This window comes from Oncorhynchus mykiss, chromosome 24 (assembly GCF_057628025.1).
Source record: "Oncorhynchus mykiss isolate SJ-2025 chromosome 24, ASM5762802v1, whole genome shotgun sequence".
In the NCBI taxonomy this organism is placed as follows: Eukaryota; Metazoa; Chordata; class Actinopteri; order Salmoniformes; family Salmonidae; genus Oncorhynchus; species Oncorhynchus mykiss.
Window position 1 is genome coordinate 39239823 of NC_143045.1, and position 14815 is coordinate 39254637.

Below are 14815 nucleotides of genomic sequence, written 5' to 3' on the forward strand. Positions count from 1 at the left end.
GTTGACACAACTGGTAAGCACCAGCACCCCCTGGTTGACACAACTGGTAAGAACCAGCACCCCCTGGTTGACACAACTGGTAAGAACCAGCACCCCCTGGTTTACACAACTGGTAAGAACCAGCACCCCCTGGTTTACACAACTGGTAAGAACCAGCACCCTCTGGTTTACACAACTGGTAAGAACCAGCACCCCCTGGTTGACACAACTGGTAAGAACCAGCACCCCCTGGTTAACACAACTGGTAAGAACCAGCACCCCCTGGTTAGCACAACTGGTAAGAACCAGCGTCGATTGGTTAAAGCAACAACTAGTAAGATGGAGAGGTGGTAAGGGCTGAAGTCTGGCTTCATAAACACAGTGATGGAGAGGAGGTTAAGGGCTGAAGTCTGGCTTCATAAACACAGTGATGGAGAGGAGGTTAAGGGCTGAAGTCTGGCTTCATAAACACAGTGATGGAGAGGAGGTTAAGGGCTGAAGTCTGGCTTCATAAACACAGTGATGGAGAGGAGGTTAAGGGCTGAAGTCTGGCTTCATAAACACAGTGATGGAGAGGAGGTTAAGGGCTGAAGTCTGGCTTCATAAACACAGTGATGGAGAGGAGGTTAAGGGCTGAAGTCTGGCTTCATAAACACAGTGATGGAGAGGAGGTTAAGGGCTGAAGTTACGAAACTAAAGCAGATGGTATGTAAAGCAGGTTTTCCTAGAGCAGCAGTGTTGAACTTACGTTGGCGATCTCCCTCTCCAGCTCAATGACCCTGGTGACCTCCTCTCTGATTTGGGTCTCGTTGACCTCTAGGCTGCGGTCGGTACGGATCAACCTGGCCACGTCTATCATGAACTGTTCATATGCTCTACATGGCTGGGAGGACACACACACACACAGACAGACAGACAAACAGACACACATTAAAAACATGTATTGTAGTATCAACAGAAAAAAAGTAGTCATAAGTAGTTGGCTAGATGATGAAGAATGAGAGATACTGTATTCACATCACTGGAGATACAATGAGAGATACTGTATTCACATCACTGGAAATACAATGAGAGATACTGTATTCACATCCCTGGAAATACAATGAGAGATACTGTATTCACATCCCTGGAAATACAATGAGAGATACTGTATTCACATCACTGGAAATACAATGAGAGATACTGTATTCACATCCCTGGAAATACAATGAGAGATACTGTATTCACATCACTGGAAATACAATGAGAGATACTGTATTCACATCCCTGGAAATACAATGAGAGATACTGCATTCACATCACTGGAAATACAATGAGAGATACTGTATTCACATCCCTGGAAATACAATGAGAGATACTGTATTCACATCACTGGAAATACAATGAGAGATACTGTATTCACATCCCTGGAAATACAATGAGAGATACTGTATTCACATCCCTGGAAATACAATGAGAGATACTGTATTCACATCACTGGAAATACAATGAGAGATACTGTATTCACATCCCTGGAAATACAATGAGAGATACTGCATTCACATCACTGGAAATACAATGAGAGATACTGTATTCACATCCCTGGAAATACAATGAGAGATACTGTATTCACATCCCTGGAAATACAATGAGAGATACTGTATTCACATCACTGGAAATACAATGAGAGATACTGTATTCACATCACTGGAAATACAATGAGAGATACTGTATTCACATCCCTGGAAATACAATGAGAGATACTGTATTCACATCACTGGAAATACAATGAGAGATGCTGTATTCACATCACTGGAAATACAATGAGAGATACTGTATTCACATCCCTGGAAATACAATGAGAGATACTGTATTCACATCCCTGGAAATACAATGAGAGATACTGTATTCACATCAGAACAGAAAAAAGTTGTCATAAGTAGTTTGGTAGATGAGGAAGAATGAGAGATACTGTATTCACATCACTGGAGATGTACAGTGCCTTGCGAAAGTATTCGACCCCCTTGAACTTTGCGACCTTTTGCCACATTTCAGGCTTCAAACATAAAGATATAAAACTGTATTTTTTTGTGAAGAATCAACAACAAGTGGGACACAATCATGAAGTGGAACAACATTTATTGGATATTTCAAACTTTTTTAACAAATCAAAAACTGAAAAATTGGGCGTGCAAAATTATTCAGCCCCCTTAAGTTAATACTTTGTAGCGCCACCTTTTGCTGCGATTACAGCTGTAAGTCGCTTGGGGTATGTCTCTATCAGTTTTACACATCGAGAGACTGAAATGTTTTCCCATTCCTCCTTGCAAAACAGCTCGAGCTTAGTGAGGTTGGATGGAGAGCATTTGTGAACAGCAGTTTTCAGTTCTTTCCACAGATTCTCGATTGGATTCAGGTCTGGACTTTGACTTGGCCATTCTAACACCTGGATATGTTTATTTTTGAACCATTCCATTGTAGATTTTGCTTTATGTTTTGGATCATTGTCTTGTTGGAAGACAAATCTCCATCCCAGTCTCAGGTCTTTTGCAGACTCCATCAGGTTTTCTTCCAGAATGGTCCTGTATTTGGCTCCATCCATCTTCCCATCAATTTTAACCATCTTCCCTGTCCCTGCTGAAGAAAAGCAGGCCCAAACCATGATGCTGCCACCACCATGTTTGACAGTGGGGATGGTGTGTTCAGCTGTGTTGCTTTTACGCCAAACATAACGTTTTGCATTGTTGCCAAAAAGTTCAATTTTGGTTTCATCTGACCAGAGCACCTTCTTCCACATGTTTGGTGTGTCTCCCAGGTGGCTTGTGGCAAACTTTAAACTACACTTTTTATGGATATCTTTAAGAAATGGCTTTCTTCTTGCCACTCTTCCATAAAGGCCAGATTTGTGCAATATACGACTGATTGTTGTCCTATGGACAGAGTCTCCCACCTCAGCTGTAGATCTCTGCAGTTCATCCAGAGTGATCATCGGCCTCTTGGCTGCATCTCTGATCAGTCTTCTCCTTGTATGAGCTGAAAGTTTAGAGGGACGGCCAGGTCTTGGTAGATTTGCAGTGGTCTGATACTCCTTCCATTTCAATATTATCGCTTGCACAGTGCTCCTTGGGATGTTTAAAGCTTGGGAAATCTTTTTGTATCCAAATCCGGCTTTAAACTTCTTCACAACAGTATCTCGGACCTGCCTGGTGTGTTCCTTGTTCTTCATGATGCTCTCTGCGCTTTTAACGGACCTCTGAGACTATCACAGTGCAGGTGCATTTATACGGAGACTTGATTACACACAGGTGGATTGTATTTATCATCATTAGTAATTTAGGTCAACATTGGATCATTCAGAGATCCCCACTGAACTTCTGGAGAGAGTTTGCTGCACTGAAAGTAAAGGGGCTGAATAATTTTGCACGCCCAATTTTTCAGTTTTTGATTTGTTAAAAAAGTTTGAAATATCCAATAAATGTCGTTCCACTTCATGATTGTGTCCCACTTGTTGTTGATTCTTCACAAAAAAATACAGTTTTATATCTTTATGTTTGAAGCCTGAAATGTGGCAAAAGGTCGCAAAGTTCAAGGGGGCCGAATACTTTCGCAAAGGCACTGTATATTAGGCTACATCATCCTCTGTTTGGTATTAAGAGACAGGAAGAGAACACTATGAAAATATAATCTGTCTAATCAATGACACACACACACACACACACACACACACACACACACACACACACACACACACACACACACCTATCCCCCCCACGCCAAGTTTGGCAAGTACAGAATCCTTTCAGAATAGAAATCAGTGGTGAAACCATACCAGATAATATCCACCCCAAACACTCACATCTGGTTTGAGTTGGGCTGCGACCAAATCGGTCATCTCACTTCATTATTTTAATGATCACATTGCTCCAGATGGCATCTCTCACACACACACACACACACACACACACACACACACACACACTCCAGCTAGTCACGTTGACAGTTAGATAAGTTGGAACACAGGTTATCCGTGGGCCAAACATCAGATTGGTGTTTAAGGGGGAAATGGATCATAATGTGGTTTATAGTTTCTTCCTAACAGAGACCTCAGACAAACAGGCTTATTTGGAGGTCTGTGTTAAACCACACTAACACAAACTCATTAGAGCATGTCAATGCTAATGATTAGTTCAATCAATAAACTACAGCAAAAATATTCAGGTTCAAATCTCATCAGCTTTAGAGTTCTTCACATCTAGTTCTGGATGTTCATTAAACCATGCTGGAGATTTGGACCCAACGTAATTACCTAGAGAGGATGGTGATCTTATCCTAGACTGATGCTGAGGGCTTGCAGCCACTGCGGAAGTGGGTCATTGTGTGTTCTGGGTGGATGGACCAGTGATCAGAACAACATGGGGTTGAAACCCAGACTCTGACATACCCGGCCAGAGAACTCATTTCCTTGAAACCCAGACATACCCGGCCAGAGAACTAATTTCCTTGAAACCCAGATCCCCACCATACCCGGCCAGAGAACTAATTTCCTTGAAACCCAGACATACCTGGCCAGATAACTAATTTCCTTGAAACCCAGATCTCCACCATACCCGGCCAGATAACTAATTTCCTTGAAACCCAGACTTTGACATACCAGGCCAGAGAACTAATTTCCTTGAAACCCAGACATACCTGGCCAGATAACTAATTTCCTTGAAACCCAGACTCTGACATACCTGGCCAGATAACTAATTTCCTTGAAACCCAGACTCTGACATACCTGGCCAAAGAACACATTTCCTCCACAGACCCAGAGAACTAATTTCCTCCACAGACCCAGAGAACTAATTTCCTCCACAGACCCAGAGAACTAATTTCCTCCACAGACCCAGATAACTAATTTCCTCCACAGACCCAGATAACTAATTTCCTCCACAGACCCAGGGAACTAATTTCCTCCACAGACCCAGAGAACTAATTTCCTCCACAGACCCAGGGAACTAATTTCCTCCAAAGACCCGGCCAGAGAACTGGATATCATTAATATGCGTGTGTAGCAGGTACAGTCTTACCTCTGCGTAGGGCCCGGTGCAGGTATAATGCTCTCTGGATAAGAGACCAAGGCTGGTTTGCTGGTCAAACTGGCAGAGGAGAGAGAATCAGGACACAAGCAGCCATTCATTCAACAGCAGGTAAAAGACAAAGAGAGATTAGTGTGTGAATACTTAACACTGCCTAGGTTAGATTTAGGGTAGTTTACTGGGCAAATAGGTACACTAAATCCCTAACTATGAGAGAGGGTTAAGGGGTACAAGTGATGGGGTACAGGTGTGTTTATGTGTCTATTATGTGATGGTGTTTATGTGTCTATCATATAATGGGGTACAGGTGTGTTTATGTGTCTATCATGTGATGGTGTACAGGTGTGTTTATGTGTCTATTATGTGATGGTGTTTATGTGTCTATAATATAATGGGGTACAGGTGTGTTTATGTGTCTATCATGTGATGGTGTACAGGTGTGTTTATGTGTCTATCATGTGATGGTGTGTACAATGTGTATACCACCCTTGGATTTGTTAACATTTTATTGTGTTACAAAGTTAAGGTTAAAATGGATTGAACTGTTGTTTTGTTGTTGTTGTTGTTGTTGTGATCTACACAAAACAACATGTAATGTCAAAGTAGAAGAGAAAATCATTCAAATTTAAATAAGATGAACGAAAAACAAAACGCTAATATATCTTGATTAGATAAGTATTCACACCCTCTGAGTCAACACATGTTACTAACACCATTGGCAGGGATTACAGCTGTGAATCTTATTGGGCACGTCTCATAAGAGCTTTGTGTAATATTTGCCCATCATTCTTTTGCAACATTCTTTAAGCTCTGTCAAGGTGTTGGGGATCATGGCTAGTCCGCCATCTTCAAGCCTTGCCATAGACTTTCAAGCAGATTTAAGTTAAAGATTTAAACTTGGCCACTCAGGAACATCCTCTGTTTTCTTCAAAGCAAATCCTGTGTAGATTTGGCTTTGTGATGGAAATGATTGTCCTGCTGCAAGGTGTAGTAAAGTATTGTCACATACACCAGATAGGAGCAGTGAAATGTGTCATTTTACAGGGTCGGCCATAGTAGTACAGCACACCTGGAGCTAATTAGGGTTAAGTGCCTTGCTCAAGGGCACAGAGAGATGTCTCACTTTGTTGGCTCAGGTATTTGAACTAACAACCTTTAGGTTACTGGCCCAACACTCTAACCACTAGGCTAACTGCCTCCTCTAACCACTAGACTACCTGCCATCCTCTAACCACTAGGCTACCTGCCTCCTCTAACCACTAGGCTAACTGCCTCCTCTAACCACTAGGCTAACTGCCTCCTCTAACCACTAGGCTACCTGCCTCCTCTAACCACTAGGCTACCTGCCTCCTCTAACCACTAGGCTAACTGCCTCCTCTAACCACTAGGCTAACTGCCTCCTCTAACCACTAGGCTACCTGCCATCCTCTAACCACTAGGCTACCTGCCTCCTCTAACCACTAGGCTACCTGCCTCCTCTAACCACTAGGCTAACTGCCTCCTCTAACCACTAGACTACCTGCCATCCTCTAACCACTAGGCTACCTGCCTCCTCTAACCACTAGGCTACCTGCCTCCTCCTAACCACTAGGCTAACTGCCTCCTCTAACCACTAGACTACCTGCCATCCTCTAACCACTAGGCTACCTGCCTCCTCTAACCACTAGGCTACCTGCCTCCTCTAACCACTAGGCTACCTGCCTCCTCTAACCACTAGGCTACCTGCCTCCTCTAACCACTAGGCTACCTGCCTCCTCTAACCACTAGGCTACCTGCCTCCTCTAACCACTAGGCTACCTGCCTCCTCTAACCACTAGGCTACCTGCCTCCTCTAACCAGTAGGCTACCTGCCTCCTCTAACCACTAGGCTACCTGCCTCCTCTAACCACTAGGCTACCTGCCTCCTCTAACCACTAGGCTACCTGCCTCCTCTAACCACTAGGCTACCTGCCTCCTCTAACCACTAGGCTACCTGCCTCCTCTAACCACTAGGCTACCTGCCTCCTCTCCCAGTGTCTGGTTTAAAGCAGACTGAAGCTAGGATTTTGCCTGTTCTTAGCTCCATCCAGTTTCTTTTCATCCTGAACAACTTCGGTCTTTGCCGATGTCAAGCATACCCATACCATGATGCAGCCAACCACCAGGCTTGCAAATAGGGAGGTAGTTACTCAGTGATGTGTTGGATTTGCACCAAACATAAGACTTTGCCTTTTGGCAAAAAAAAAAAGTGTACAAAGCTGTCATCAAGGCAAAGGGTGGCTACTTTGAAGAACCTAAAATCTAAAATATATTTTGATTTGTTTAACACCTTTTTTTTGCTCACTACAAGATTCCATACGTGTTATTTCATAGTTTTGATGTCTTCACTATTATTCTACAATGTAGGAAATAGAACAAATAAAGGAAAACCCTTGAATGAGTAGATGTGTCCAAACCTCTGACTGGTTCTGTATATTCCAATCCCACTTTGTAACACAACAAATGTGAAAAGAAAAAAAAGGCCTGTAGACCTTCTATAGTGTCTGTGCATGTGACAGTCATGTGATGGGGTGTAGGTGTGTTCAAGTGTCTGTACATGTGACAGTCATGTGATGGGGTGTAGGTGTGTTCAAGTGTCTGTGCATGTGACAGTCATGTGATGGGGTGTAGGTGTGTTCAAGTGTCTGTGCATGTGACAGTCATGTGATGGGGTGTAGGTGTGTTCAAGTGTCTGTGCATGTGACAGTCATGTGATGGGGTGTAGGTGTGTTCAAGTGTCTGTGCATGTGACAGTCATGTGATGGGGTGTAGGTGTGTTCAAGTGTATGTGCATGTGACAGTCATGTGATGGGGTGTAGATGTGTTCAAGTGTCTGTGCATGTGACAGTCATGTGATGGGGTGTAGGTGTGTTCAAGTGTCTGTGCATGTGACAGTCATGTGATGGGGTGTAGGTGTGTTCAAGTGTCTGTGCATGTGACAGTCATGTGATGGGGTGTAGGTGTGTTCAAGTGTCTGTGCATGTGACAGTCATGTGATGGGGTGTAGGTGTGTTCAAGTGTCTGTGCATGTGACAGTCATGTGATGGGGTGTAGGTGTGTTCAAGTGTCTGTGCATGTGACAGTCATGTGATGGGGTGTAGGTGTGTTCAAGTGTCTGTGCATGTGACAGTCATGTGATGGGGTGTAGGTGTGTTCAAGTGTATGTGCATGTGACAGTCATGTGATGGGGTGTAGATGTGTTCAAGTGTCTGTGCATGTGACAGTCATGTGATGGGGTGTAGGTGTGTTCAAGTGTCTGTGCATGTGACAGTCATGTGATGGGGTGTAGGTGTGTTCAAGTGTCTGTGCATGTGACAGTCATGTGATGGGGTGTAGGTGTGTTCAAGTGTCTGTGCATGTGACAGTCATGTGATGGGGTGTAGGTGTGTTCAAGTGTCTGTGCATGTGACAGTCATGTGATGGGGTGTAGGTGTGTTCAAGTGTCTGTGCATGTGACAGTCATGTGATGGGGTGTAGGTGTGTTCAAGTGTCTGTGCATGTGACAGTCATGTGATGGGGTGTAGATGTGTTCAAGTGTCTGTGCATGTGACAGTCATGTGATGGGGTGTAGGTGTGTTCAAGTGTCTGTGCATGTGACAGTCATGTGATGGGGTGTAGGTGTGTTCAAGTGTCTGTGCATGTGACAGTCATGTGATGGGGTGTAGGTGTGTTCAAGTGTCTGTGCATGTGACAGTCATGTGATGGGGTGTAGGTGTGTTCAAGTGTCTGTGCATGTGACAGTCATGTGATGGGGTGTAGGTGTGTTCAAGTGTCTGTGCATGTGACAGTCATGTGATGGGGTGTAGGTGTGTTCAAGTGTCTGTGCATGTGACAGTCATGTGATGGGGTGTAGGTGTGTTCAAGTGTCTGTGCATGTGACAGTCATGTGATGGGGTGTAGGTGTGTTCAAGTTTATGTGCATGTGACAGTCATGTGATGGGGTGTAGATGTGTTCAAGTGTCTGTGCATGTGACAGTCATGTGATGGGGTGTAGGTGTGTTCAAGTGTCTGGCATGTGACAGTCATGTGATGGGGTGTAGGTGTGTTCAAGTGTCTGTGCATGTGACAGTCATGTGATGGGGTGTAGGTGTGTTCAAGTGTATGTGCATGTGACAGTCATGTGATGGGGTGTAGGTGTGTTCAAGTGTCTGTGCATGTGACAGTCATGTGATGGGGTGTAGATGTGTTCAAGTGTCTGTGCATGTGACAGTCATGTGATGGGGTGTAGATGTGTTCAAGTGTCTGTGCATGTGACAGTCATGTGATGGGGTGTAGGTGTGTTCAAGTGTCTGTGCATGTGACAGTCATGTGATGGGGTGTAGGTGTGTTCAAGTGTCTGTGCATGTGACAGTCATGTGATGGGGTGTAGATGTGTTCAAGTGTCTGTGCATGTGACAGTCATGTGATGGGGTGTAGGTGTGTTCAAGTGTCTGTGCATGTGACAGTCATGTGATGGGGTGTAGGTGTGTTCAAGTGTCTGTGCATGTGACAGTCATGTGATGGGGTGTAGGTGTGTTCAAGTGTCTGTGCATGTGACAGTCATGTGATGGGGTGTAGGTGTGTTCAAGTGTCTGTGCATGTGACAGTCATGTGATGGGGTGTAGGTGTGTTCAAGTGTCTGTGCATGTGACAGTCATGTGATGGGGTGTAGGTGTGTTCAAGTGTATGTGCATGTGACGCCACCTACGTGAATGATGTGTGAATTGGAGTCTTTGTCATCAGTGCCGATAAAAAAATTAACCAAGACTTGAGTTCCATATTTCTCATTTAGTCTGGCTATGGCATCCTCCAACTTCCATGTGTTCCCTAAGTAGGAGAGAGGAGAGGATTGGTTTGAGGAGAAGAGAAGAGAGGAGATAATTAGTTTGAGGAGAGGAGATACTTGGTTTGAGGAGAGGAGATAATTGGTTTGAGGAGAGGAGATAATTGGTTTGAGGAGAGGAGATAATTGGTTTGAGGAGAGGATTGGTTTGATGAGAGGAGAGGAGATAATTGGTTTGAGGAGAGGAGATCATTTGTTTGAGGAGAGGAGATCATTGGTTTGAGGAGAGGAGATAATTGGTTTGAGGAGAGGAGAGGATTGGTTTGAGGAGAGGAGATAATTGGTTTGAGGAGAGGAGATAATTGGTTTGAGGAGAGGAGATAATTGGTTTGAGGAGAGAAGATAATTGGTTTGAGGAGAGGAGATAATTGGTTTGAGGAGAGGAGATACTTGGTTTGAGGAGAGAAGATAATTGGTTTGAGGAGAGGAGATACTTGGTTTGAGGAGAGGAGATAATTGGTTTGAGGAGAGGAGATACTTGGTTTGAGGAGAGGAGAGGATTGGTTTGAGGAGAGGAGAGGATTGGTTTGAGGAGAGGAGAGGATTGGTTTGAGGAGAGGCTTAGTTTGAGGATAGGAGAGGATTGGTGATAATTGGTTTGAGGAGAGGAGATACTTGGTTTGAGGAGAGGAGATCATTTGTTTGAGGAGAGGAGATCATTGGTTTGAGGAGAGGAGATAATTGGTTTGAGGAGAGGAGAGGATTGGTTTGAGGAGAGGAGATAATTGGTTTGAGGAGAGGAGATAATTGGTTTGAGGAGAGGAGATAATTGGTTTGAGGAGAGGATTGGTTTGAGGAGAGAAGATAATTGGTTTGAGGAGAGGAGATACTTGGTTTGAGGAGAGGAGATAATTGGTTTGAGGAGAGGAGATAATTGGTTTGAGGAGAGGAGATACTTGGTTTGAGGAGAGGAGATAATTGGTTTGAGGAGAGGAGATACTTGGTTTGAGGAGAGAAGATAATTGGTTTGAGGAGAGGAGATACTTGGTTTGAGGAGAGGAGATAATTGGTTTGAGGAGAGGAGATACTTGGTTTGAGGAGAGGAGAGGATTGGTTTGAGGAGAGGAGAGGATTGGTTTGAGGAGAGGAGAGGATTGGTTTGAGGAGAGGCTTAGTTTGAGGATAGGAGAGGATTGGTGATAATTGGTTTGAGGAAAGGAGAGGATTGGTTAGAGGAGATAATTGGTTTGAGGAGAGGAGAGGATTGGTTTGAGGAGAGGAGATAATTGGTTTGAGGAGAGGAGAGGATTGGTTTGAGGAGAGGATTGGTTTGAGGAGAGGATTGGTTTGAGGAGAGGAGAGGATTGGTTTGAGGAGAGGAGATAATTGGTTTGAGGAGAGGAGATAATTGGTTTGAGGAGAGGATTGGTTTGAGGAGAGGAGAGGATTGGTTTGAGGAGAGGAGAGGATTGGTTTGAGGAGAGGATTGGTTTGAGGAGAGGAGATAATTGGTTTGAGGAGAGGAGATAATTGGTTTGAGGAGAGGAGAGGATTGGTTTGAGGAGAGGCAAACTAAAATAGGTGTAGGAAACACAGAGTTCGAAGGGCATAGTGTCGTTCACCATAGACAGTCTCCCAGTGGTCTGTTGCTATTGGCCACTCAAACACATTAGGAAGTATGTCTAGTAAAGGAGCTCCGCCTCTTTTCTCAATCTGACCTTCAGAGGGAAAAAAAACACAAAAGTGACCCAGGTTAACTCACAGCTTAAAGGTAGACAACTAATTGGACTTTAATGACTTACTGAATTGAAATGTAATTGACCTCAACAAAACAGACCAGCAGACTCACTCTCATTGGTGCAGGATCTGTAGAGGGTCTTGGCTTTAGTGAGGGCACTGGCCTCCCCCTTCACGCTTCTCTCTAGAACACCTACAAAAATATTATAGAGGTTATAGACTTGCAGCACATCTGTGTTGATGTTTGCTTTTAAACTGAAAATCAAAAAGAGGTTTGGATATGAGTTGAGCTGTGAGTGTTGCGAGTAACATGGAGCATGTGAGCTGTGTTATGGAGGACAATGTCCCCCTCAGAGGGACTGTAACATGTCCCTTTAGACCAGACAGAACACAGTCAGACTCTGGGCCAAGGAGCAGTCGGTCTGCTGCTTTTCACCACATAACAAACATTGAGAAACATCACAGAACTGTGGAAACAAAAGAAAAACACAAGCAAGGAAAAAAACAATGCTTTAAATCTGTGGTCATTCCCACGTGCACTGGTAACTGTAGGACGAAATCCATGTGCTAGAGTTAAGACAAATAATGTGCTTTTATTTTTCCCTCTACCCTTTATGAATCTCACACTGAAATTCTACCTCTCCTCTGCCACAATCATTCTCCATTCTTACAGTAACAGCTCTCTGCCCCTCCCCATTCCTATAGTAACAGCTCTCTGCCCCTCTCCATTCTTATAGTAACTGCTCTCTGCCCCTCTCCATTCTTATAGTAACAGCTCACCGCCCCTCTTCATTCTTATAGTAACAGCTCTCTGCCCCCCTCCATTCTTATAGTAACAGCTCTCTGCCCCTCTCCATTCTTACAGTAACAGCTCTCTGCCCCTCCCCATTCTTATAGTAACAGCTCTCTGCCCCCTCCATTCCTATAGTAACAGCTCTCTGCCCTCTCTCTCCGTTCTTATAGTAACAGCTCTCTGCCCCCCTCCATTCTTATAGTAACAGCTCTCTGCCCTCTCTCTTCTTTCTTATAGTAACAGCTCTCTGCCCCCCTCCATTCTTATAGTAACAGCTCTCTGCCCCCCTCCATTCTTATAGTAACAGCTCTCTGCCCCCCTCCATTCTTATAGTAACAGCTCTCTGCCCTCTCTCTCCATTCTTATTGTAACAGCTCTCTGCCCCCCCTCCATTCTTATAGTAACAGCTCTCTGCCCCCCTCCATTCTTATAGTAACAGCTCTCTGCCCTCTCTCTCCATTCTTATTGTAACAGCTCTCTGCCCATCTCCATTCTTATAGTAACAGCTCTCTGCCCCCCCTCCATTCTTATAGTAACAGCTCTCTGCCCTCTCTCTCCATTCTTATAGTAACAGCTCTCTGCCCCCCCTCCATTCTTATAGTAACAGCTCTCTGCCCCCCCTCCATTCTTATAGTAACAGCTCTCTGCCTTCTCTCTCCATTCTTATTGTAACAGCTCTCTGCCCATCTCCATTCTTATAGTAACAGCTCTCTGCCCTCTCTCTCCATTCTTATTGTAACAGCTCTCTGCCCATCTCCATTCTTATAGTAACAGCTCTCTGCCCCCCCTCCATTCTTATAGTAACAGCTCTCTGCCCTCTCTCTCCATTCTTATAGTAACAGCTCTCTGCCCCCCTCCGTTCTTATAGTAACAGCTCTCTGCCCCCCTCCATTCTTATAGTAACAGCTCTCTGCCCCTCTTCATTCTTATAGTAACAGCTCTCTGCCCCCCTCCATTCTTATAGTAACAGCTCTCTGCCCCTCTCCATTCTTACAGTAACAGCTCTCTGCCCCCCTCCATTCTTATAGTAACAGCTCTCTGCCCCCCTCCATTCTTATAGTAACAGCTCTCTGCCCTCTCTCTCCATTCTTATAGTAACAGCTCTCTGCCCCCCCTCCATTCTTATAGTAACAGCTCTCTGCCCCCCCTCCATTCTTATAGTAACAGCTCTCTGCCCTCTCTCTCCATTCTTATTGTAACAGCTCTCTGCCCATCTCCATTCTTATAGTAACAGCTCTCTGCCCCCCTCCATTCTTATAGTAACAGCTCTCTGCCCTCTCTCTCCATTCTTATAGTAACAGCTCTCTGCCCCCCCTCCATTCTTATAGTAACAGCTCTCTGCCCCCCCTCCATTCTTATAGTAACAGCTCTCTGCCTTCTCTCTCCATTCTTATTGTAACAGCTCTCTGCCCATCTCCATTCTTATAGTAACAGCTCTCTGCCCTCTCTCTCCATTCTTATTGTAACAGCTCTCTGCCCATCTCCATTCTTATAGTAACAGCTCTCTGCCCCCCCTCCATTCTTATAGTAACAGCTCTCTGCCCTCTCTCTCCATTCTTATAGTAACAGCTCTCTGCCCCCCTCCGTTCTTATAGTAACAGCTCTCTGCCCCCCTCCATTCTTATAGTAACAGCTCTCTGCCCCTCTTCATTCTTATAGTAACAGCTCTCTGCCCCCCTCCATTCTTATAGTAACAGCTCTCTGCCCCTCTCCATTCTTACAGTAACAGCTCTCTGCCCCCCTCCATTCTTATAGTAACAGCTCTCTGCCCCTCTCCATTCTTACAGTAACAGCTCTCTGCCCCCCTCCATTCTTACAGTAACAGCTCTCGGCACTCTTTCTCTCTCTATTTTTACAGTAACAGCTCTCTGCCCCAATCGTTCTTCATTCTTATAGTAACAGCTCTCTGCCCACTCTCTTCTTTCTTATAGTAACAGCTCTCTGCCCTCGCTCTTCTTTCTTACAGTAACAGCTCTCTGCCCTCTCTCTTCTTTCTTACAGTAACAGCTCTCTGCCCCAATCGTTCTTCATTTTTACTAGTAACAGCTCTCTGCCCGCTCTCTTCTTTCTTACAGCAACAGCTCTCTGCCCTCTCTCTTCATTCTTATAGTAACAGCTCTCTGCCCTCTCTCTTCTTTCTTATAGTAACAGCTCTCTGCTCTCTTCATTCTTATAGTAACAGCTCTCTGCTCTCTTCATTCTTATAGTGACAGCCCTCTGCCATCTTTCTCTCTCTATTTTTACAGTAACAGCTCTCTGCCCCAATTGTTCTTCATTCTTATAGTGACAGCTCTCTGCCCTCTCTCTTCTTTCTTACAGTAACAGCCCTCTGCCCTCTTTCTCTCTCTATTTTTACAGTAACAGCTCTCTGTCATCTCACCTCTCATTCTTCCCCTTTCCCTCCCTCTACCTCAAATCCTCTCGTCATCCCCTGGTTTGGTTAGGGCAGAACCCCTGCAGTCTCATTAC

At 44.6% G+C, this 14815-nt stretch overlaps 1 protein-coding gene across 2 annotated transcripts in view; it reads right to left on the bottom strand.

Moving 5' to 3' along the window:
* The window catches only part of LOC110503425 (neprilysin), a 171134-nt gene that overhangs the window by 28876 nt on the left and 127443 nt on the right, over positions 1-14815 (bottom strand). For both annotated transcript variants that reach the window (XM_090219174.1, XM_090219175.1), the window contains exons 5-9: positions 11666-11746; positions 11439-11534; positions 9742-9860; positions 5028-5096; positions 728-862 (exon numbers count right to left, since the gene is read on the bottom strand). In XM_090219174.1, coding sequence (XP_090075300.1) covers positions 728-862; positions 5028-5096; positions 9742-9860; positions 11439-11534; positions 11666-11746 — 500 coding nt within the window. The remainder of the gene's footprint in view (positions 1-727; positions 863-5027; positions 5097-9741; positions 9861-11438; positions 11535-11665; positions 11747-14815) is intronic.